Genomic DNA, 26,051 nt, shown 5'->3' on the forward strand with positions numbered 1-26,051 from the left:
AACTTTTACTTTACTCTTTTACTAACTCTTTTACTAACTCTAACTCTTTTAAACAAACAGTCTCAAAACATATAAAATAAATTATTTGCTAAAATAATGACAAACTATGAGAAATCAGAAACATAATAAGAGTAAGGGTTCAACAATGACAATTATTGTTGAAAACTGTAAAAATATTATTATTTCTCAACTGTCCTCAAAATCTTTTTTTATTATTATTGTAACAGACTTTGTTGGATTGTAAATGACAGAATCCAACAAAGTCTGTTACTATAATACCGTTAATGATGTACTGGCGCTCGTTGTATGTGTGTATGCAATCTATTTTTCCCCTCGGGGCTTGCCGTAGATATGGGTCGTGCGCACTTGGTACTGGAGTGTCGCGGGTTTTTGGAGCTAGTGATCTGATGTGTGGTATAATAAAGTGGAGAAGAGTTCAAACTGCTATGTTTATTATTTATTCAAACTGCTACCCTTACACCTAGAAGGTTAAGTTCCCCTGCGGCTATTTTCTCCAACTTAAACCGTTACCGTGACTATGTGCAGTTGCGCACGAATTGTCTATGCAATCGCGAGGTGTCTAGATTATGCGCATGACTTAAACGCTGGCAGACACAGCATCAGTTGTTGGCAGGTATATTGATCATGAAATCAGAATTTTCTTTTCTTGAATTATTCAATCATTCATTCATTCATATTCATTCATTTATGTCACTTGTTTAAGTCATCTAAAAAAAAAAAATCGATTGGGGGGCCGCCTGGTGGCCAGGCCCTGGGTATGTACAACCAGAATCAGCGGCTCATGCGCTGGTCTCTGATTGTGCAGAATTATAATTTGGAAATCCGTCACAAAAAAGGAACCGAAAATGTTGTGGCTGATGCCCTTTCTAGGTGTGGTTAGTTCTTGACTTGGGTTAGGTTTTAGGTATGTATGATATGTACTTTTTTTTAATTATTATTGTTCTGATTTTAACAAACTATAATAATTATAGGTTTGTTCTTATGGAGAGGGGTGTTACGTTCCTGTATGGGGTGTGTGTGTTCTTTTGTGTTTCTCTTCCCGCTCTCTCTGTTACTTTCGCTTTGGCAGGTACTCGTGATTGGCCAAGTGACCTGTCAATCATTGCTAGCACTGACGTCATTACTTCTCGCTGTCGCCAATGGGAACAGGCCACCTGGGGAATAAAATGGCACGCCCGATATCTCCACCCAGGGTGAGACTCAGGCCACCCAGCTTTCTGTTTTGAGATTTCGTATACCCTGTTAAGACTATTGTCCCTGTTCGATCTGTGTGATATTGAATCAATGTATGAGTGAACTCTTCTGTGTTCGTTCCTCTGGTTTTATGTAACTGCTATACAGCAGACCGCTGAAAGATACTAGTGCGGAGAGAGAGAGAGAGACAGACAGGTAAGCATGTCACGTGACATACACTGCAACACGCAGGGGTTTTCGTTCTTTCTAAATACATTAGGTTAGGGGCGAGTGCCACTACCTGTATTTTTGTTTTCTGATAGTTAGTGGAGATTAGGTAGGGCGTATTGGACGCCGAAGATTATTGTTTTCTTCTTTATTTTCTCAGTTAGGATTAGAGGTTATTTAACAGCTAGACTTCGTTTGGTTTTGTTTCTTTCTTTTCTTTGGCGCCGTCTACGTCTATCTTTTTCTCTTTTTGATGATCCATTTATCTTACAGAAATTCTGTATCCCTTATGTATAAATGTATATATCATCTATGTTCGTCATAGATTGGTTCACTTCACTTTTGCCATTGACCTTGTTATACTGAATAAAGGTGTTGGCTGTTTGCACAGTAAGTTGGATTCTTGGGTCTTTTGTACAAACCATGGCTTATATGTCCCTTTTTAATGTCGCATTTGCGGTTAATGTCGCAAACCGGTGGTCTAAGAGTTGTTGTTTTTTTTCTTTAATGATACGCGACCGGCCTAACCGGTCGCTTACTGCCTGAAGCGGAATGCTGTGTGTGTGTGTGTGTGTGTGTGTGATTCAGACCGGGCCAAACCAATACTTTCAATCTGAGGAGGGATGCGAGCGGCCCCTCTTAACTTTTACTCATGTTTGGCGGGTTTGTGTGAATGCAATGCAACAGAGACGGACGGTAAAAATGGCGAAAAGGAGAGATTACTGTCAATGGAAAGAAGAGAAAGAAATGGGTGGGGCCGAAAAAATAAGAATTAAAAAGAAAAGATATTTTGCACAAGAGGCAGCTAAATGCGCCAAATTAACAGACCTTTTGCGTAGTGGAAAGAGTGCTGTGGCAGCAGGAGGTGCAGATGAGGAAGGACCCAGCAGCATGGACAGGACAGGTGCACGATTAGGGATATATTAGTGATTTATTACACACTGAAATTGTTTATATTTGCATTTAAATATATGCATTTATTAAATGGCTTGGTAGAATTCCAATGTAGCATGCGGTGTTATTTCTTGATAACAGACCGCTGTTAAGTATAACACACCGTTGCCATGAAAAACAGCGCGTTGCCATGGATGCAGTTCAGAGACGGAACAGACTATTTTCTTTAGCGGAAGCAATACAATCGTTTTTAAATCAATACACTGCTTTTTAAATCAATATTTTGTGTGAAATTATTGATTTATTTGGTAGGTAGACATGTAATAAGCGGGATAATGTATAGTGAGGCGGTTGCTATAGTGAATACAAACGCTATAACAACCGCCTCGCTATACATTATCCCTTACATATATTATATATTTATAGATATATTATATATTATAAACAGCAGTTTGTCGTCACACACAGAAAACATCATTCTATAAGCAAGGAATCTATGTATGTCTGTATATGTATATTAGCTGTTAAGGTCAGTGTTTGAGAGGGACAGGTTGATGATGACCCCTGCAGTCATATTGATGAGAAGGGATAGGAAGGAAAGCAGCAAGAGAAAGAAGAGCTGGAGGATGAGGAGAATGGAACCAGCACAAAAACAAGGACAGGTACAGGGGCAGAGTGCAGGGCTGGGTACTAGGCAATCATATTATGCATAGGTAGAAAATGTATTATTCTTAGTCTTATTTATTACTGATGTTCTTCTCATGTTCTTCTCAGCTGTTCAATCAGTAAGCAGAGGCAGGGAGAGTTGAAAGTGAGGACACACACACAAATCTCTATTTTATGGGACTGCATTGTAGTTTTTGAGTATCTGAGTGGGTATTTGGTAGTATTTGTAACTATTTTATCACTCCAAATGACTGTACACATGACATGCTGGTAGTTAGCAGTATACTGTGACTTATGTGTTCGAGATTAGATTTTGCTGACCTGGTTGTGTTCAGTGCAGTGGTGACTTGCTTATACTACCTGAAGAGGCAGGTATAATCCTAAAATTTCTTGAAGGTCTTCAGTGTAATCTGATTCTCTTTATACCATAAAAACACTATTAGAATTAAAATAACTGCAAAAAAATCCTTCTGCTCGTGCATCAAGGGCACTCGCGTAAAAGGCCTCTCCATCTTAAAGTCCCGGGCTGAATTTCAGTCCCAGTACGTCCCTGGTCGTAACACGTCCACTATGGTCTCGGACACCACTACAAATGGCTGTCCTCTCAAATAACGCCCTATTTGAGGGTATAGGGGTTGATTTCGGAACCCTTCTTTTCACACATTTGTAATTCTGCAAAAGATATTTTTCTCCCTTTTCAAAATAGTAGTCCACAATATAATTTACATTCTGAACAAAATTGTCACAATTGGTTTAGGGTTTTGTATTCATCTCCACGTTTTCATGTCTCTATTATGAAGTATTCCTATCGTCATTTCCTGGTTCCTGGTTTTGTCATGTGATTCCATTATCCCGTAATGTGATCCTGTCATGTGTCATTGTTAAAAGGATAAGTTCACTTCATTCATTTCCTTTTCATTAGTCTTCCTTTGTTTGAATTTTGTTTTGTTTTTCAACACAACATAAATTCTGGCAAGACCCAACAAAGAGACACAAACAGAACTTAACTTACATAGTGAGAGAATAATGAGGTGATTGATTAGTGCACAACTGAAACTGAGTGTCCATGACAACCAACTGTTTTGCTGGTTCAGGTGTGTTTAATTGGGGTCGGAGCTAAACTCTGCAGGACAGTGGCCCTCCAGGACCGAGTCTGGAGACCCCTGGTGTACAGTATCTTATAGGAAACCATCAGATGTGACCATGTTCATTCCACCCACAGCTAATTCTCCAGGTAAATAGTAGTTTATTGGGAGTTTATTATTAATGAGAATATAAATCAAATTGATTTATTCTTTTTGCTTTAAATGTAATTCAGTGTGTACTTGTAACTATCTTTGTGAGGACCAGTTTGAGTTGTAGACCAGCGGAGAGAGGACAAAATTAGTAAAGTGAGGACATTTTGGCCGGTCCTCACTTTTTGAGACCCTTTTAAACACTTTAACCACCAGGGGTCGTTGTATACTTAAAACCGCTAGTGGGAAAGATTTACCCATACACATGACAACTGTTTTGATATGGCTAAAAAACATATTATGTTACTGTATTATGTCACTGTCTTCACAAAGTAATGTCTAGAGTAATGAAATGGTTATTTTTAGTCATCAACTATGTTTTTGTCCTGCTGTTTTTTGTTCAACGCTATTTTAAGCAGGCTGCACTAATCACTTTTCCTAACGGTGAATATAAACCAGCCTACAATGACAACGAGAATTAGAAGGAAAAAAATACATATTTGGGTGGTATAATATTCTAATAAAATGTAAGGCACCTAGTTGTGCTATGAGAGTGTATTGTATCAATAAATGTCCTCACTAAGAAAGATGTACAAGAATGTGTGTATTTGCACATTTTTCTCATTACAGTGTCTTAGTTCACAGGATAACACACGGTTGCATTTGGTTTTTGCTGCTATGTCTTTGGATATCCATCTGTATGGTAAGTTAATGTAAAACATATTAAATAATATATAATGTTAAGAACCATATAATATTATTTATACCCTTTTATGCAGTGTTTAATTTGTAAATAAATAATTGCCGGATCAAAAACAGCAATTAAATGGCACTGTGACCGAAACTGACCATACAACTTACACTAAGTTTTTGGGGAAAATACAATGACGTCACTAAACATGACAGCACAAATTTTATTTTAGTTTTTCAAGAACTTTATTGAACAATATAAACAACCATAAATGTCCTGGTACAAAATAAGAAATGTCTTCTGTCTTAATCAGACAACAGTCAAGCATCATAACACAAGATAAAGAACATATAAAGAAATAAAATAAAAATATATAGAAGTAAATAACGAATAAAGAAATAATTGACTAGGGGTTCTCAGCAAGTTTAAGATCCTCTATTAAGATACTAGTGACGGCACAGCTATAAGAGCATCATTCACAAGTTTATGCACAGTGCTAACTACAGCCTAGCGCAGTGGTTCCCAACCTTTTTTCCCCACCACACACACTTTTTTTTTTAATTCACAGAAATATTTGTATTCTAATGTTATTACTTTTCAACTCCATATTATTATTTAAACAAAAAGAAATTTAAGATAGATTTAAACCGTGTTCTTTTTTGCAAACATAGTCTACTTTCCAGACATTATTTTACAACTACACATTAATTTAAATAAGCAGAAGTTAACCTGCCGTACCAAACAAACCCATAAAATAGTCAATAAAAGTTTTGTCATTGTTACAAACTGCTTTGAAACACAGGTTGAAGACTCAAACTTTTTCTTTCTTTTTTTTGAGGGCAATTAACAGTTGTAATCCACAGAACAGATATAGGGTCAAAACCACAGGACAAAAAAATCCAGAACAATGGAGTCCAAGACTAGTGATGTGACATTGATCTGAGGCGTCGGAGCTTGTGTGGAGCATAAATGGGCTTGCCAGATGAAGCCTCGATTCGATGCTTGTGTTGTTAACGTAGAAATAATGTGACCAATGACAAACGAAGCATCCCTTTCTGTCCAATCATGTGCGAGCTTAATTTTAAATATTGGAATGTTCGAACCCCCAGATCAGAGAAGGTTTTTACTCAGACTTAATAATTTACATTTTTAAATACCCAGTCATACTTAAGTAATGTGAAGAATACAAATTATTTCAGGAAAATAAAATATTTGCCATATGCAATTCATATACGTATTCATTATTCTTCGATAATAACTATGAAGGTAATATATCATAAAGAATCGCATGCGTAGGGTAAGATTTTTGAAAGTGTACATAAGTTTGCAAGCGTAAATTAAATTTGCTTGCACAAGAGAAGATTTGTAAAGTTGTAAATTGCCTTTCAAGTGTAAGAAAAAAATATTTGCAGCATTTTACTGTTATTCATGTATTGTGCAGCTTCATGCTAATGCAAAATAAAAATGATCTGTATTCTTATGACTTGCATTTTCACATTTTTTTTTTCTCGCACAAATACGGCCAAAAGCATTGCAGGCCTGTGAACAGCAATTTGCAACCGAAAACAACAGATTCAGGAACTGCAAAACAGATTGATCGCATAAAACAAACCTTTGTGTAAAAAAATAAACTGTTGCAAATGTCTAAATGACTTCTTGTGTGCATGGGGCAAAATAATTCTCAAAATAACCCGATTTGTACTGTTGCGTCTTTCTTTTAGCTGCTCTAACAGTTTTTGAACAATTCCTTCACTCATTGAGTTTTGCAAGGTGAAGAGGAGGGCGGGTACACCTTCTTCATGTAGCCAATCAAATGAGTTTCTCGCTGACTCACGATCTACTCTTATCTGATTGGTTCAATAAACATGCCAGTCACCAGAACACATCTTTATCTTACACAATAGAGAGCCTAAGTCCCTCCCCTCAGGCTCGGGACCTTATTTCAGAAAAAAATATGTATGGTAGTCAATGGCGAGAGACAACTTATCTTTTTATTCCGTCTGAACTGTGCCCTTAATTATACATATGATTTTTGTCAATTTAAAAGATAATTATGAAAATCAAGAAAGTCACAGTATGTCATAAAATAGAGTAACATTTAGTTTTATGTGAAATTCGCTCAATGAACTACATCTCTCGTCTCGCACTATATACGTCACCAAGCTCGTATGTGTCCAGTCTGGTACAAAACACACAGGCATGACGGCGTAACGTTACGATTATAACGTTAGACTATAGAAAAAATGACAGACGTTAGCTTCAGTAAAGTTAGCTTCATTCATTGAGAGAAAAGGTATGACGTCACATGCGCGCCTTTTGGGTTTGTAGTCTTTGTAATTACGTATTTTTACAGTCTTATACCTCAACAGTTTTATATCAAACTGCGACTTTCTTGACTTTAAAATGTATCTTTTAAATTGACAAACATCATATGTGTAATTCAGGGCACAATTCAAAAAATTAAATAACTTCATATATCTGCACATTGACTGACATGTGATAACACGTAGGCCTACAAGGTATATGGATACATACACACCTGTATTCCATAGCCTGTTTCACATAAAGTCAATATATGAGTTAGCTACATATTATATGTAAAGACAATTATGTACCCAAATTAATTTTAAATACAGAATAAAGCAATAAAGATTCACATATATGATACTCGCATAACTAAAAGATGCCCAAACACACCCTAATAAGAGAAATACATAAACTACTGATGCACTTAGAACCTTAACGTTATTTTACATAATTTCACCCTTATTGCATCGTCTCACGCCATGTGCATGCAAAGCACTCAAAATGGAATGGTTAATAAAACAGATAGGCTACACTCAACTCGTAAAACACAAAAATAACAACTTGCATTTCTGCGCCCGAGTCCAACTGAACCACACACAAATTCCTTGTTTGTGCAAGCACACTTGGCAATAAAGCTCTTTCTGATTCTGATTCTGATTCTGATTCTAGTGTGAGTACACCCTTAGTCTGTATAGTGTGATTCACAGGAGCGCTCAGGCGCCATCTGCTGGTGTAGCGGTGAACTGACATATAATTCTATTTGTGTTCAAATAAAAAAAAAATAGGGGACTGTCTTCTTTCAATTAATTATGTGATAAAAGATTTTATAACACCCTTTACACAATCTTATCTATTCCCGGAACAATCAGGGCTTCGTCATGAGACTTCATTTGCCCATCCCAATCCCTACAGATTACTGTTACCTGTAAAACAGGATAAAAAGTAAAGAACGGGAGAGAAACGTCTGCTCTTTCACAGCTCCTGTGTACATATGAGGGAGCATCATGCACAGTTAACCGTTCCGTTCACGACTCTCCAGACAGAATATCAAAATAAGAGTCATTTTTCTGTCCATATAAATCAATATCCATGTTTTAATTTGCTCATCAACACTGCATAAGAAAATACAATCATAGAACTTGGAACAATATACATATTCAGAGAATGAAGAAAAAAAACACAATTACATAGGCTACTAGGGATGTGTCATTTGCGAACAAGCCATTCTTTGTAGCGAACGAGAAGAGCAGTCTCCCATTCGGGAGACCCTCATCTTTTTTGGGGGCAGGACTTTATTTGGATGAGCACACCATGCGGCCAATCAATTGGGAGGACAGACTAGGATCATACCATTATGTGAAAGGAAGGGGGACACATGCGAGTGATGAAAGCGAGTGGTAAAGGCCAGGTACACAGAGCGATAGAGAGAGGCGGGGGAAATGCGGGGGATCATGTGTGTGTATATATATATATATATATATATATATATATATTAGAGATGCTCCGATCAGCATTTTTGGGGCCGATTACCGATCACCATAATCATGATCTGCCGATTGCCGATCACTGCCGATCACAGAATAGCAGGGGAATGGGAATCTTTTATCTATAATCTAGCAGAGTTTGCACCATTTGTAGAAATGTGTTTATTTAATTGTATTTAGAAAATTAGATGCCTTAAGGCTACTGTAGGCCAGCTTTCCCAAATAAGGCAGAGTAAAGCCCAATTTATACTTCTGCGTCGAACTTACGCCGTAGCTGCGCCCTAGGCTGTGCGTAGCGCGCGTACCCTTCGGCGTACCCTGACGTGCACCTCTCCAGAAATGTAACAACGCGTCAATTCTACGCGGACGCAAGTGCTGTGATTGGTCTGCTCAAACCGCTCCCTCGGGTTTCAAATGCTCCCTCTGCGTGCGTCAATGCGGACAACGAGTCAGAAGTATAAATTAAAACCAATGCGTAGTCTACGGCGTAGAGGCTCCGGCGTATGTCCGACGAAGAAGTATAAATCAGCCTTAACATTAAATTATTCCAAACAAAGAGGGGTCAGGCAGACCAACACACATCAGATCAGCCTAATGGGAGGTGATCAAGTTACACTTAGGCATATTTGGAAATTGTAGCCTCTTAATACACCCACTACATTTACTAATTGGCAACAAAATGTACAACTTGTTACACCAAAACTGGCTACTGATAAAAGGACAAAACTATGGCAAGTTTTTTTCTGTTATTATTATGAACGTCTGATGTAGTTGAGCAGAATGCTCTTTTATGAAGTTACTTCATTAAAGGACATATCAAATGAGATTATGCCTGAAAAGGTTTTGGATTTTTTATCATATGTTCATTTAAAAATATATATTGTATAAAATGACGTCTTGTTTTGTTTTGTTTTATTGTATTTATATGATATTTGTATTTTTATAATTGAATTTTTGCCATGAAAATAGCTTTGAATGCTGACATGGCATTAGCTAAAATAATCTGAATCTGATGTAGTTGAGGAACCAACCACATCAGATCAAAACAAATAAAATACCACCAGCACTTTTGAAACATCTCGCGGCACGAATGTACCAATACAAATAAATAAAAACATCTCCAGTTAACTCAGAGCATTCATTTTGTTAAATAAGAGGCGATCTAGCGCTGAAAAGTTTTTTTTTTTTTTTTATCAAGTGATCAAAGTGCTCGTTGCCGCATCGATCAGTGGCGCAGATACCGTGTTCTGTTGTGGCTCGCGCGGTGCACGGTCTTCACTCAGACGCGCGCTTCAATCCGTTGGGAGACTCCCTATTCGTTCCGGTGAAGGAGAACTCATGTTGCCACTGCCAAGCTCCACTCTGCTGTTGTGTGCTCGTGCGCCACGCATGCAGGTGGGAAAAAGTCGCGCGAGTAATTTACGTCACGTGATCGGCTTTTTTGATCGGCGCTTTTGGGGTTCGCCGATCAATCTATTTTTAGCCAATATCGGCCGATCATGATCGGCGTCCGATCAATCGGAGCATCCCTAAAATATATATATATATATATATATATATATATATATATATATATATATATATATATATATATAAACACTGTACATATACAGGGTTTGAAATGAACACCCGCCAAATGCTGGTAAAAATCAACTGTGGCGGGTAACACTGTCAAATCACTAGCCAATTTGGCATGCTACTTATTATGTTTACTCACTTTGCTGGTGAAATTCGTGTAAGCCAAATCTGCACAAATGTAGCGCAAATACTCAACTGTGAGTCATCATGATATATGAAAGGGTGGGATAATGGCACTTTATACAATATGTAAAATAAGTCTCTGTTGTCCCCAGAGCGTATATGTGAAGTTTTAGCTCAAAATAACCCACAGATAATTTTGGAGATCATGTTAAATTTGTCCTTTTTTGAGGGTCAGTAAAAACGCGTTGTTTTGTGTGTGTCCCTTTAAATGCAAATGAGCTGCTGCTCCCTGCACAGAGGGCAGAACTTCAACAGCTCCTGTGTTCTGGCAGCTCCTATTACCTCACGTAGACATGCACTAAAAATGTCAGAAACTGTACTGGCTTTTATGTTTAAACTGGAGTCGACAAAATGATGGAGGGACTCAAGAAGAAGTGACAACGGAGAATGCAACAGGATGTTTCTGAATGGTTAGTTGATGAATTTATGTTGCTGATGTGGAGTTAACTATCTTCAAGTCATTGATTAGCATATTCTGTAATGATAATCTCTAAAACAGTGTTGGAACTGTTGTAAGATTTCTACAGAGTGAGATGCTATTGCATTTGTGTAACGTCCCAGCTAACAAAAATGTGTTCTTAGAACGTTTTGCTAACATTGCCATTAGGTTATGAAAACGTTATTTCTGAATGTTTTTTAAATGTTGAAAACGTCCAGTTTTTGTAAAGTATTAAACTTTTTTTTCTTGGTTAATGTGAACGTTCAAGGAACATTCCATTCAGTTCTTTTGAAAATGTTTTGAAAACGTTATTTCTGAAAGTTTCTGAACATTCAAAACATCCAATTTTTTTTTACATGTTTTTGGTTTATGTGAACGTTACAGGGACATTCCATTCTATCACTTTGGAAATGTTATGAAAATGTTATTTTTAGATGTTTTCTGGATGTTCACATCACCCTGAATGAATGGCCCGTCCATCACCAAGAAAAAAAAAACATTCTTAATTTTAAGTGATTCATTTAAGATTCCCTATAAATTAATTAATAATTCCTTTTGAGCTAAATTGACCTGTCTGCCCCCTACACATTATTACATAAGCAAAATAAAGGAAATTAAAATGGTCAATCAAAACTTTAAATATAAAACAAAAGAGAAGCAGATAAGTGACAAGTCCGTGGAAAAACAAAAAACTGCCGTGCTCTCAACTCATGAATGTGCTGCTGGTCGTCTCAGCCATTCACTGAACAAGGTAGACGCAGTTAGAGAGAGTGACGGCAGGGAGAAAGCAAGAGCTCGCGCTCGCAGAACAGTACTGGCAACATCTGGAGGTTACTGAGGTTTGTCTAAAAAGTCGCTAGATTTGAACTAGTAGCTTTTTTTGAAAAAAATGTCGCTAAAGGGGTCTGAAAAGTCGTTAAAATAGCGACAAAGGTGATAAGTTGGCAACACTGACAGCGTCTACACCATAGACTGTAAAAAAAGATGGACGACGCCCCTTCGCTCTCCATTGGCGAGAAGTAAAGCCCGCCATTGTCCCGATATGGCGCTGACATCTTGGGAGTTGAGTCTGCACAGTTGCGATTTCGGGACCAGACATGCGCAGTAGTGAGCAGGAAGCTAACACCGCAAAATCAACGCCCCGCCCTACCTCTCGCTGAATCAATCGCAAGCACACACCTCGGTTGCAGAACAACCCATTATGTCGGTGTGAAATAATTAATCATAGAAATTTAGATATTAAATTTAAAGCTCCAATCTCCTCAGCCCTCCAAAGATCCCGAAAAAAGTCTGTTGTTGCTTCAGTGACTACTTCGCTCAGAGAACCTGTCAATCACAGCTGTGCATCATGACGCTACAGCGCCGTTTTTATAGCATCAAATAACTAACTAAAAACAAACTTATTTTAAAAACAAACACTTGAAATTACATCAGCGATCAGTGATGAAAACTACAGTAAATGACAGAAACTATCTTTAGAAAAAAGATATGTGATCTGTAATTTAATTGTTTAGTTGGTCTCACGTCCCATTGAATAACATGGGGAGGTGGGGTTTATGACCTATACTAGGACCAGTCACCGGGGGGCGATCGAGACGCTTTTGGCTCGTTTTCACTGAGCGGTACGATACAGTACGGTACAGTACAGTACAGTACGGTTCGGGTCGGTAAACCATGATCCGGCTAGCGTTTCCACCGCCAACAGTACCCTTACTTGATAGGCGTGGTGTTTGCCGGAAAGAAGCGATCGACGTCATTTGCGCGCGAAGAAGAAAGCGACATAGTAAACAACAATGGATGACACCGCAGATCTTGTTCTTGCTTCTCGGCATGTTTGTCACAAGAAACAAGCGCCGGCATTAGGCGTTTCTCAATACCAAGTAGCCTACGCAAAGTCCGACTCAGGAGAATGACTCCCGTGGACGCGAGTCCAGTAATTCTGCTAATGGAACAGCGCGTTCTTGAAAGCGCCACTCAGCCTGCTCTGCTACTCCGGTTATCTCTGTATGTACATTTTAGGCAACAATAAAACGAAATATGTTATAAAACACCACTCTGCTGCTTTTCGATTTCATTTAAATACATTTTAAACATTATAAGCACACAACAAATGTGGTCTAGGCAACGCATAGCCTATTGATTAGGCTATATTCACTGCATGTATACGGTAGCCTATATTTATAACAAAACTAAATATAAAACACAACCCTGCCTCTTTTCGTTTAAATCAAAAAATATTAAACCTATTCCAGGCAATATGTGCATTGGTACAAATGTTGCAATAAACATTACAGATGATCTTGTAATAAAATAAAAAATGACAAAACTCAACCCTATGTCTTTTTGTTAAATTTCAGTTTTATCAATAATTGCCATTGTTAAAAGTATAAGTGAAAGGTACAAAAAGCTATACAGTAAAGCTTTAGTAACATAAAGCAAACAATTCAGTCAAATATACAAATTCAGTGCTCAAATATATGAAACTTCACTTAGCCTTCTGCCAAAACTATTGGCCAGGGAACGAATTATAGATTCACGAGACCAAAGATCGCCTGTTAGGTCTATACAAGACGAATTATAACTCATGTTTAACCACTACAGAGACGTCAGAGTCAGCGGCAAACATCAGAACGACTAGCCGAGGAAAGGCTGTTCCAGGCGGGGTACATGAGCGCAGAGCGCCCGGTGATTGCTTGGAATGGATCTCAGTCAGATTATCATAAATCTATAAATAAACCACAGATTTGAGCTTTAAAAAAATTCATTCTTGCCTGAAAAAATCTTAAAACTACATTTCGTGACACAATAACAGTAGTATTATATTTCAACTGTATATAAAAAAAAATGGCGCTTCTAATGCCCTTGTAGCACGCGCAAGTGACCATACTCTGTCAACCAATCAACGTTCTGCAGTGAGTCTAGCTCCACCTTTTAGTACCGTACCACTGTGCTAGGTATCCCAAAGGAAGGGTACCCAAAAAGTGGTAGTGTACGGTTCGGCTTTGGTACCATTCACAACTTTTGACAGTGGAAACGCAAATAATTGCGTACCGTACCGAACTGTACCGTACCGTACCACTCAGTGGAAACGAGCCATTTGGCTTCACTTTTCAGGGCTTGTGCGGCATGCTTGGTCTACACTAGCTAAGCTAGAGTAGGTAACCGTGACGTCATTTGACAATGATGCTTTGCATTATTTTAGTAATTAATAATTATTTAGTTTTGCTCAACTTCCTCGTGCATAAGCTTCTTAGGTTAACAACAACCAGGAGCATTTAAAAAATGTTTTAATACGTTTATTTATTTATTTTTTGCATCTGTCAGAGAGTGCTGTAATGTCTGCATTTTCCAACAGGGGCTACTTCCCACAGCCCTGCTGTTAGTTCAATGTCACTGTCTCCACCCATGTGTTATGTTGACTTTCCTCAAAATTGCTGAAAGACATGACACATATGCAGGGGTGTGAAGTAACGAATTACAAATACTCACGTTACTGTAATTAAGTAGTTTTTTTCAGAAATTGTACTTTTTAGAGTAGTTTAAAAATTGTGTAATTTTACTTTTACTTGAGTACATTTTAAGTGATGTATCGGTACTTTTTCTCCGCTATTTTCCTTCTGTTTGTGGTCGTTACTCGTTACATATGCTTGTTTTAGCCTAATTTCATTTTATTTTTATCCATCAACGTGATTGGATTGAGTAATCGGTCTCGTGACTGTCATCAAATTAAGCATAGAAAACTTTAACCGCCTATTCCTGCTGTTACTCGTGACTGCTGTGGAAGTGCATTCTTCACGCATCAATTCAATCCAGATATCAGCGTCTTCCTCTAATATGCTAAGGTACATTTCACATTTCTGCTTAATATGATATTTATATAGGCTGGCCTGTCTAAATGGCCTAACATTTGGTCTGAGGTTGGGGGTATTGCGTGACGAGTTCATAATGCGGCGAATTCCCGCTCCCATTTACTTCACAATCACATTATAGAGAGACGCGCGTCACGATCTGTGCACTGCCGCGTCTCGCGCTCGCCATGCCGCCAGATTCAGAATCAGTGCACTCTATGAACCATGGCGTTAACTTGAACTGCATTTATTCTGTCAGTCTGTGACTAACGTTACAGCTCGTTAATAAACAACGTTTTTTGATTGATCCTTTATACAATCCGTCTTCATTTGGCAAGTGCACTTGCGCAAAAACATTTTTCATGTTGAACTTTTGTTTTTTTGTGTGTGGATGCTGCTGATAAAACAGCTTCGACGAGACTACAAAGAGACATGCGTGTGTGTGTTTTTTTGTTTCTTTTGTAAACGTTTCCTGGATATAACTTCCCTATTTAATGCACAATTTTCCTTACAAATTATATTATCAGCAGCATTACAATGCGAGTAAATGTAGCCGTGTAAAATGTAAGGGATGATGCCACCCTTCTAGAACAATGTGCATTTACGTTTAAATTCTAACATATTTAATAGGATGGAATTAAAGTGTGTAATTAGTGTTAGCTCACTATCTTAGCCTTTTTCAGTGCATTAGGTGAGGTAATCTGATAATATTAGTGATTCTCATTTATCAAAACACTAACATTGGTACCGTTTTGGAGAGAAATTGGGTATTTTTTAATCTCTCTATTTAACCCATCTCATGGTGTGTGATGCTGAACTATCATATGAGTTTCTAAAGGTTTTTGAATTCTTTGCACAGTTATGAATATTGATATTTTATGTGCAACAATAGCATGCTCAGGCCCAGTTTCTTTTCGCCTAATTTTAAATGCTCCCCCCCCCCCCCCCAAATAATATGATTTAAATTGTGATGAGTGTACTGATTTGATGCATTTTAAAAAGATGGATGATATATATTCTTCAATCCTTCTGACAAAGAAGAAAATATAATGTGAATTACAGTATGTGCATTTTTTTTAATTTATAAATTGTAGTGCACAGTGTTTATTATAAGGGGTAGAATCCGCAGCTCAGTACTCACTACTCACTACTCATGAGTACTTTTAAATAAGCTACTTTTTTACTCTTACTCAAGTAGTTTTTTGGACAAGTACTTTTTTACTCTACTCACAATACTTTTTTTGGAATGTAATGGTACTTTTACTTGAGTATGTTTTTTCAGTACTCTTTCCACCACTGCACATATGTGCCATTTAAGGAAGGGGATATCAAAAAATATTTTATACTAGCTTGGAAAAATTGAATTTAAATAATTAAAGCAATCTCAAAGAAAGCACAGAATATCTTTCAAATATTTGATGCCCCTAACCTTGCAAACTTTGGGCCCATTGTGCACATACTACATCCCAACTATACTCAAAATTATGATATATATATATTATAGTAGCACAACACTGCTCTACAAAGGCCAAACGCTGGAACTGAGAAAAAATGTTTTCAAAGATTGTATTATCAATTGGTTTGACAACCAAACCTATGGAAGCTTGTTTCCGCCACAGAATGAAAAATTAAAAAGGTAATTGCGACCTTTTATCTCACAATTCTGACTTTATTTGTCAGAATTGCGTGATATAAAGTCGCAGTTGCGTGTTATAAAGTCAGAATTGCGAGATATAAAGTCAGAATTGCGTGAAATGAAGTCGCAATTGCGTGTAATAAAGTCAGAATTGTGAGATATAAAGTCGCGACTTTATATCACGCAATTGCGACTTTATATCTCGCAATTCTGACTTTATAACACGAAATTGCGACTTTATATCACGCAATTCTGACTTTATATCTCGCAATTCTGACTTTATATCTCGCAATTCTGAATTTATATCACGCAATTCTGACTTTAAATCTCGAAATTCTGACGTTACAACACGCAATTGCAACTTTATTTCACGCAATTCTGACTTTATATCTCGCATGTAAACTCGCAATTTTGAGAAAAAAAGTCTGAATTGTGAGATAAAAAGTCGCTATTATTTATTTATTTATTTATTTAGTGGCTGAAACAAGCTTCCATACAAAACTTTCTGCCACAAAGCAAATCATAAACTTAGATACCTAATTTCACAGGGGCCCTTTGCTATTTGTAAAAATGAACTTGAGGAGACTTCATCTTTTCAAAATACCTAAGTTAAAATACATGGAAAGCTATGCACAAATTTGTAACAGAGAGACACACCAGGGTATCCAGCTTTAACAGAAAAGACCAACCTCAATACCTCACTGACGAAAGGCAATATCTTGGTTGGCCGCCACTGAGGAAACGTCTCAGGTTACGACTGTAACCTATGTTCCCTGAGAACAGGGAACGAGACAATACGTCAACGACGCTATGGGGAACGCCTCAGGCGTGACAGGTGTCTGAAATCACTATCAAATCACGTCAATCATATTGACCGGCGACAGCCCGTGAATCATTAGCGTGAATGATTAACGTGCGACCTGGAAGTATAAAGGGGCGCCTTGCAAACATGACAAATCACCTTATCGTCTGAAGGGACTGTACGGTAGGCAAGCCCCGCGGCATGGCAGGGAGACGTATTGTCTCGTTCCCTGTTCTCAGGGAACATAGGTTACAGTCGTAACCTGAGACGTTCCCTTTCGAAGGGAACTCAACAATACGTCAACGACGCTATGGGGAACGATATACCAATGCCGCCATGCTAAGGGGAGTGCATGCCAAGTGGCAGTGACAACTGTCAGAACCAGCAACTTCAAATGAAACGCTAGAACCACTCACCCTCAGGTCACACTGGGCTGTCAGTGACAGCATTCCCTACGGTCATAGCCCAAGCTACAGCCTCACAGAAAAACCTTCATAAACATGGTTAAATGAAAGGTCTACCTGGGCCGGCTCCGGGCCTGGAACCTCAGCTTCCAATTAGAAGGGGTCCCTTCTAGGGAATGTGGCTAGGGAACCCAAGGGAACCCCAGCCAGTCACTATTCAGGGGAACGTACTCACCCCGAAATGCCACCAGGACGGCCTGACCTGGCGCCAGTACATAGACACTTAGTCTGGCCAAATCCTGTCTGTCTGAAGACAGAGCCTCTGGACAAATGCCTTAAGTAAGGCATCCAACCCGAGGGACTGCGAAGCTGGCAGTGAACCACTCGGCCCGGATCTCAGAGACGGGATATCCCGGAGAGTATGACTCAGCATAGTGCTTTCCGACCCTTGCTAGCGAGGGGAGTTTCTCTACTCGATCCACGGATCAACCCAGTGTCTGTGTTTCAAAACACTGAGGAGGCCTGTGAAGGCCTAAGGGCTGATCTAACTGGGAGGCCTCACGAGAGGCCTACGACCGTCTGACCAGACTCAGGAAGCCGCATGCTCAAAGAGACCCTCGTGAGGGGAGCACAAGGTCTGCCTGGTAGGCAAACCAGGCTGTAGGCAGAAAAGGTTCCGGGAGGGAACCTTTAGCAGAGAATGAACACTTTAGCGAGCCAGGGCGCAAGCTCGCCTTCAGCAGCTGCCTATTAAGGCTAGCTGAAACTGATAGCAAGAGACTACTAGCTTCATAAACCCAGCACCACTAGGGAGCGTTACAGGGAGGCCCGGAGAGGCCTACTACCTGATCCTTTAGGGAGGCACGTGAGGCCTACTACCTGATAACCACAGTACGTGGGAACTCACCTTCAGGGAGGCCCGGTGAGGCCTGCTACCCTACGACCACAGTATGTGGGGAGCTCACCTTCAGGGAGGCCTGGAGAGGCCTACTACCTGGTAACCACAAACTGTGGGAACTCACCTTCAGGGAGGCCTGGTGAGGCCTACTACCTGACCGTTCTCAATCAAGGAGGCCTGGAGGAGCCTACTACCTGATAACCCCAGTATGTGAGATGCTCACCTTCAGAGAGACCAAGAGAGGCCTACTACCTGATAACCACAGTACGTGGGAACTCCTCCTTCAGGGAGGCCCGGTGAGGCCTGCTACCTTACAACCACAGTATGTGGGGAGCTCACCTTCAGGGAGGCCTGGTGAGGCCTACTACCTGGTCACCACTATCTGTGGGAACTCACCTTCAGGGAGGCCTGGTGAGGCCTACTACCTGACCGTTCTCATTCAAGGAGGCCTGGAGGAGCCTACTACCTGATAATCACAGCATGTGGGAACTCACCTTCAGGGAGGCCTGGTGAGGCCTACTACCTGACAGCCAAAATATTTGGGAGCCCACATCCAGGGAGGCCCAGAGCGGCCTACTACCTGACAGCCACAATATTTGGGAGCTCACATTCAGGGAGGCCCAGAGAGGCCTACTACCTGATAGCCAACGTAAGTGGGAATTCGCCTTCAGGGCGGCCGGGTGAGGCTTACTACCTGATAACCATCTTAAGTGGGAATTCACCTTCAGGGAGGCCTGAGTGGCCTACTACCTGATAACCACTGGTAGCTTTGAGCCCTGAGTCCGGGTGAAAGTATAAGGTGGCCTGCTAAGGCCAGCCAGCTGGGGACTCGCCTATCAGGGAGGCCTGGTCGGGCCTACTAGCTAATAGCAAGTCATATTCTGCCATAAAGTACACTGTTGGAAACCATACTACACAGCATAATTCACTAATGGGCTTCCAGTAGCGCTATAAGGTATGTCCCACAATGTTGGGACTCACCTCCGAGGAGGCCTGTTTAAGGCCTACTACCCATCAGTGAGTCAACTGCCCGAACCACCAAGGCCAACCACGTAAAGTGAGCTGGCCTACAGTGCCCTCTGGGGGGCTGTCCAATCAAGGAGGCCTGCTGAGGCCTACTACCTAATGGCGCAGCCTTCGTTGGCAGAAAAACTGTTTACACAGCGCCTACAGCATCCTGGTGCCTAATCACATTGCCCATAGCAGTGTACTCCGCAAGAAAGCTAGCACCCTTAAAACAAGGGGAGTACAACATACGCCACTCTGCCTCAACGGAGGCCCCAGTTAGTCAGGGGCCTACCATCTATGCATGGGCGTCAGCTCAGGGCAATGCTCTGGCTTCAGGGGAGCGTACTTCGACCAAAGAAGAAGTGAAGCTTACTTCATACTCGACCCGAGCCATAGTGGTGCGAGGTGGGATAAAACAGAACTGGGAGTGAAGTGCTCAGACCTACCCTGTATCACAGGGGAATACTCACACCTCACCCTGAGGTTACCAGGGTGCGGGCCTGCCAGCGGCTCTAGGGGTGACAGAAATGTATCTGTGCCCAACCTAGGGGAGTGGGGCTTGAATGAAAGCCAACCACCTACAACCTAGCGCTCGAGCAGTAGCTCAGCGAGGTGAGTGAAGCCTAAACTGGCGGCCTAAATCCGTAGGCCAGTTCTGCATGGCAGAGTCGGGCAGGAAACCCAGTCTTCTTCGTGAAGCGAAAGACGGCCTAACCCTGCTCAATAAAGACATATATACCACGGAGGCCTGTTTGAGGCCTACCATGTCCTTACAAACCATCCTCAGCACCACGCTGCATTACTCTAGGCACCCCAGAATGCAGAGAAGGGGGCGGGCCTTGGCCTAACGACTCCCACGGGAGGAGGCTGTTTATACAGGGATGCTAGAAACCAACATTCACACAGTGAAGGGTCAGAGGAAGAAATGCTAAAATTTTTAGCAGAGCGCCTCTATTATCCCTGGCACAGCCTAGGCCAGCTACAGAGGCGGCCCTGGTGAGGGCCAGCCTGCAAGCATAGATCAATCTGAGGGCTCGGAGGAGCCACAGCCTTACTAAAGAATATAGTCTGTATTATTCCATACAAAGGGCTGCAGAATCGCTCAGCCTAATGAAACCCAAACAGAGCTCAAGGGGCGAAATACTCAGGAAGAAGTCAACGGACCCGTGGGCCGGACATAAGATCTATCTGAAGCTCTAGCGTCAGTCAACACTCTAAGTAAAAAATTCTAAGAGAGAGACCAACTACTCTACCCTGAGGTGGCTAACAGCCCGAAGGCTAACATAGTTATCGTTCTGGCCACCTAACGGGGAACTTCAGGGCCCTAATGATCCAGGAAACTTCTCTTACCTTATTACCTTGACATGACCCCATAGCTCTATACAGGGAACGAGGTCTGTAGAGAGATACATCTCGGAATTTTAATTCACAAAAAATTACTCTTAAAAGACCAGTCAGCTCACCTGCGGCGTGCGGAGTGAAGACTCGCCAGATAGTTCTTTATGACCCTGGGGTCCACCACTTTACATGCCTGAAAGAGGCGTTTCTACTAGCCAAGCCTAGGCGGGCCATTGGAACATCGTTCTTATCATAGGCCCAGCCCCAGGCCTGATGTAATGAACGTCTGGGGAGTCAGAAGAGAGGAGAGGGCTGGATTTCTTTTTAATGAAGCCCTCCGGGGAGATTATCCATCAGCGACACTGTGTGCGCTTGTGCTGGATAACCTCCCTCAGATCCCTCTTCTTGCGGGAGTCACGCCTCTTCTGCGCCCTGTTCCTCCATGGAGGGGGCGCACGAGAGGCGACACTGGCTCTCTGGCCCTGTCTACGGTCCTCGGACCGTGAAGGGCCAGGCCCTCCCGCCTGCCTGGGTGTGGAACCGGATCTCAGCGGTATGCAGGATCCTGCAGCAGGTCGGCCTGATATGCCTGCAGCACCGCCATAGTGTGCAGGGAAGCACCAGCCTGAACCGCTGTCGTGTATGCTCTGCCATTCAAACGTGCTGTTGACTTTAGCGGTTTGGATGGCAGGGTTGGAGCTCTCAGTGTCGACGCCTGCCCAGACACAAGATAGTTCGCAAACGACTCGTCAAATGGGCGGCATCGATACATACCCATGCTCTGCGATCCCCTCAACATCAGCGAAATTAATCCGCTGATGTCGGTGAATACGGGCAAGGTATGGGCTCTTCCATGCCCTCTCGATCTCCGTGTGAAGATCAGGAAGGAATGGAAGGCTCACCTGAGCTGGTGTGTATGGCAGGGGAGAAACCGATCGCCAAGCCTACCGCGAGCGGTCTCTCCTCTAGCGCGTCGCCATGGCAGCTACAGCCTGTTGGCGGCGCGCTCCACAACATCCACCAGGTCTGCATACACGGGGCAGGGTGGCTGAGAGGGTTCAGGATCTACCTGATTATAAACCTCCTCAGCCATCTCCTGCTCGTTCTGAAGAGCAGCAACTGCAGGAAACCATTGGTGCCTGCAGTTCGCCCTCGTCAGCCGTCGAATCATTTGAGAGGTTTACAGGACTCTCAAGATGATCGATGAGCTCTATCTGGAAGCCCATGATGCAAGTCGCCGCTCTGCCTCGGCACGAGCGGGACCACGCGGACCAGACGTTGAACCCCCTTCACTCGAGAAGAGGGCCAGACGAGAGCGGAGCGTTTTAAGAGAAAAACGCTCACAGTTCACACAGAGGATTCCCTCGAGAACCTCTCGTGCACGCTCTTCTCCCAGGCAGGAAAAAACACACTCGTGTGCTGTACATTTCATTTTCTTACCGTTTCATTGAGTAGCGTTTTCAAACAGACAGTCCCTGAAGACGATGAGATGATTTGTCATGTTTGCAAGGCGCCCCTTTATACTTCCAGGTCGCACGTTAATCATTCACGCTAATGATTCACGGCTGTCGCCGGTCAATATGATTGACGTGATTTGATAGTGATTTCAGACACCTGTCACGCCTGAGGCGTTCCCCATAGCGTCGTTGACGTATTGTTGAGTTCCCTTCGAAAGGGAACTGCTTTGCAGTGTTGGGGGTAATTACAAGTAACATGCATTATATAATCAGATTGTTTTCTTTTTGATGTAACAAGTAAAGTAATAAGTTACTTTTAAGACATAAATATCTACATTTAAATATTTTAGTTATTTTTTCTAAAGTAATGCATATCACATTTCAGTTTAATTAATTTGCTTAAAAAATGTTTTTTAAACAACTGAATTAACTAGTTTTTTATTTTTAAAAATTCAACTTTCAATAGAATGAGTGGTTTAGTAGGTATAACCTGTAATGTCAAGGGTTATTTTGTATGGCATAGCTCTAGTGGTCAAAACATAATGATATTTTGAATGTGTTTTTTAAAGAAAATTAAGGTGTATGTTATATAGGCTGTTCTTGGTTGCAAAAATGTGTTAAACACTCAGCCAGGTGAGAAAGTAACCTAACACATTCCTTTCCATTAAATTAACTACGTAACATAATTAATATTGTAACGTATTGCTTAAAAGTAACTTTCCTTAAAATGGTAGTTCCTGGTCATCTTTCAGACTTTATGGAGATTCCTGGAGAGTGGTCATCAGATACGACAATTCCATTCACCCATTCCTAGACCCGTTAAAGGAAAACAGATTAAAACAAATTCAAAATATGTAATTTCCATTCTTGACATGGGAATCAGTGAAGAGGAGTGGGAAAGGTTACAGAAAGCTTTGGACTGGTACGGTCCAAATCAAGAAATCACTCACCTGGATCAGAGCACAAGCACAGTCCACTCAACATTCTCTATTGTGGGACTCAAGGAGAGTTACAAAGTGGGAGAGAAGATCTCAATTACCATCACAGCCAGAGACCACAACAAGAACCTGAAAAGATATGGAGGAGATTTTTTCAAAGCAAAGCTATTTAATTCAAAGCTCAAGGTGTGTTTATTTTATAAAATATTTTATTTTAAAATCCATTTTAATGAAACAGTATACTGACATTTATCATATTGAGTTTGATTTGCCTGTTAATTGCAATTAACAGGCAAATCAAAGGTTAATTTACAAAATATTACTATTACATATTGTTTAGATTTATAAGCTTGCTTTACCTGCAGACATGAGTTCCCTTTCGTTGTCACTCCGAGTTACGTCGGATGACGACGAATGGGGTTTCGCTTAGAAAGCCTATCAGCTTCGAGTATTACAAAACGAGCCAATGGCAAAGAAATGCCATGGGTCTGCGGAATTTGCATGACGTAACTCCGCCCCACCTCGTGGGTATAAAAGGAGGACGCCGGCAACATGGAGATATGTTTTCGCTTCGGAGCCAAGTTTATTCTTCTCTCCACAAGCCATCTCTGAATTGTCTTACAAACGAGTACCTCGAGTGTTGGTGTGATGGCGATCTACGGCGAGCGCGTGCTTCCTGCTTATCTGTTGCATTTGTTTGCCAGACAGTGCGTGTCTCCCCGGGTGCCTCAACACTTGAGTTTTTTCTCACAAAAAGATCTTACACGCGGCACGTCTTTTTAAAGATGCCTCGCCCGTGTACTTCTGGTTGCCGCACATTGGTATCGGACTCTGATGGGCACGAGCGTTGTCTAGTATGTTTGGGCATTGATCATGCTAGAGCAGCGGTCGTGGATGACTCATGTTCTCTCTGTGGGAACATGACCATCGCGTCATTAAGGTCGAGACTCGGTGAACTCGCAAGAGTGAGAGTCCCCTCATCCACCCCCCGTCCTTCGGCTGGTGGCCAGGGTGACCTGAGGGTTACGGTCTGGAACAAGGCGCCGACTATGTGTCCGCGACACCAGACTCCCTCTTCAATGACGGTGCCCGCTAGTGATCTGTTGATTCCCACGGGTCTACCCTCTGGTGGCCCGTGTGTTTCAGCTGAAGCTACAGAGGTTGATGCCATGTCTGTTGCAGCATCACAAGGTGGGATTGATTCTTCCGGAAGTGAAGACTCGTCACAGCTGCCACCTTCCGGTGTGCATACGGCTGTTCCCGAGTCCGATCCGGAGATGACGGCCATGCTTTCCCGGGCAGCCGCGAGCATCGGACTCGAGTGGAGGCCTCCACCTTGTCCTGAGCGCTCGCGGCTGAACGATTGGTTTTTGGGTAAGGCCGCCGACCCCCGTCCTCGGCAAACCCCAATACCTTTCTTCCCAGATGTGCATGATGAGATCTCGAAGTCCTGGAAGACCCCCCTGTCTTCTCGGGAACACTCGTTGGTCTCATCCGCCTTTCCTCCCCTCGATGAGGCAGCTGCCCGTGGGTACACTGGGCTTCCCCCGGTTGAACGCTCTGTTGCCATGCAACTATGTCCTCAGAGTGCTTCTTCTTGGGGCGAGCCTAAGCACCCATCTAAAGCCTGTAGATTTTTGTCGACCCTTGTGGCGAAGTCTTACAGAGCGGCGGGACAGGCGGCTGCTTCACTGCATGCTATGGCCACTCTGCAGGTCTACCAGGCCCAGATGCTCAGAGATGTGCACGAGGGTAGGACAAACCCAGCGCTCTTTGATGAGCTGTGCGCCGCGACCGACCTTGCTCTCCGGGCGACGAAGGTTACCGCGCGCTCCCTGGGTTTGGTGATGTCCACAGCTGTGGTCCAGGAGAGACATCTGAGCGGACCCGTCTGCTCAACGCCTCCCTGTCCCAGGCCGGCCTCTTTGGCGGTGCAGTTGAGGATTTTGCCCAACAGTTCAACTGCCCAGAAACAGACCGATGCCATCAAGCACATTCTGCCCCGCCGGCCCGCTGCTGCCTCCACCCGCCCGGCTGGGCAGACGCCTCAGCCTGTTTCCCGCCGAGGGCGCCCTCCTGCCGCTCCCGCCCCTCCCACCCGACCATGCAGCAGCCTCCACCCAGGGCCGGTCGCGGAGGAAGCCGCAAGAAGGAGCCACAGCCCTCACCTGCCCCGCCCCCCGCTAACGCCGGGCCAAGCGGCGCTCCTGAGACGGGCCGCTCAGGGATGATTGTCGTTTCTCAGGAGATGAAAGCAGGACCACTCCTTCCCCCGGTGGAGGGCCGGGGGAGAATCTTTTGTTCTCCGCTCCCCGCTGCTCACCCACGGGTGGGCAGCACCCTAAAGTGGTTAATGACAAAAATGACCCCCTCTTCCCTGAGCTCACAGAATTCTCGGGCGACACAGAGCGGCACCCACAAGCCGTGCTCTCCTCGCCCCCCTCTGTCCCCGAGGTGGTTGACACGGCGTGCCGTCTACGGACCGCTTCGCCCTTATCCCCCTCTGTCGCCAGACCCCTGGCAGAGCAGGCGCCCGCAGGACCACCAGCCTGGTCCTCCCCTGGCCCCTCTGCCAGGGCGCGGTTGCTAACTGTGCCCCCACATCGGGCCGCTATGCCGTCCACGTCTGGGCCAGTTACTCCGCTTCGCTGCCCCTCCGGGGGGACGCCTGTGGTTCGCATGATCCTGCTGGTTCAGTTCCTGGGAGCCTGGTTAGAGCTTCCCCGTCTGTCCCGCTGGATTTACAGCCCCTACTTCATGGTCCCCAAGAAAACCGGTGGGTTACAGCCAATCCTGGACTTGCGCGTACTGAACCGCTCCCTT

General features: G+C 42.7%; 1 protein-coding gene across 2 annotated transcripts in view; it reads left to right on the forward strand.

Moving 5' to 3' along the window:
• The first annotated feature begins 1,168 nt into the window (after positions 1 to 1,168).
• LOC143751588 (NXPE family member 3-like) overlaps positions 1,169 to 26,051 on the forward strand; it is a 31,994-nt gene continuing 7,111 nt past the window's right edge. Inside the window, exons 1-4 of one of the 2 annotated variants that reach the window (XM_077244165.1) lie at positions 1,169 to 1,410; positions 4,077 to 4,216; positions 4,856 to 4,920; positions 23,043 to 23,414. In XM_077244165.1, the coding sequence (XP_077100280.1) occupies positions 4,186 to 4,216; positions 4,856 to 4,920; positions 23,043 to 23,414 (468 nt within the window). In that variant the 5' untranslated portion in view covers positions 1,169 to 1,410; positions 4,077 to 4,185. Of the gene's footprint in view, positions 1,411 to 4,076; positions 4,217 to 4,847; positions 4,921 to 23,042; positions 23,415 to 26,051 lie in introns of both variants that reach the window. The other variant, XM_077244166.1, reaches the window with a different exon arrangement.

Source organism: Siphateles boraxobius, unplaced genomic scaffold (assembly GCF_051911475.1).
Source record: "Siphateles boraxobius isolate OS27281-9 unplaced genomic scaffold, OSU_SipBor_1 26, whole genome shotgun sequence".
Taxonomy (NCBI): Eukaryota; Metazoa; Chordata; class Actinopteri; order Cypriniformes; family Leuciscidae; genus Siphateles; species Siphateles boraxobius.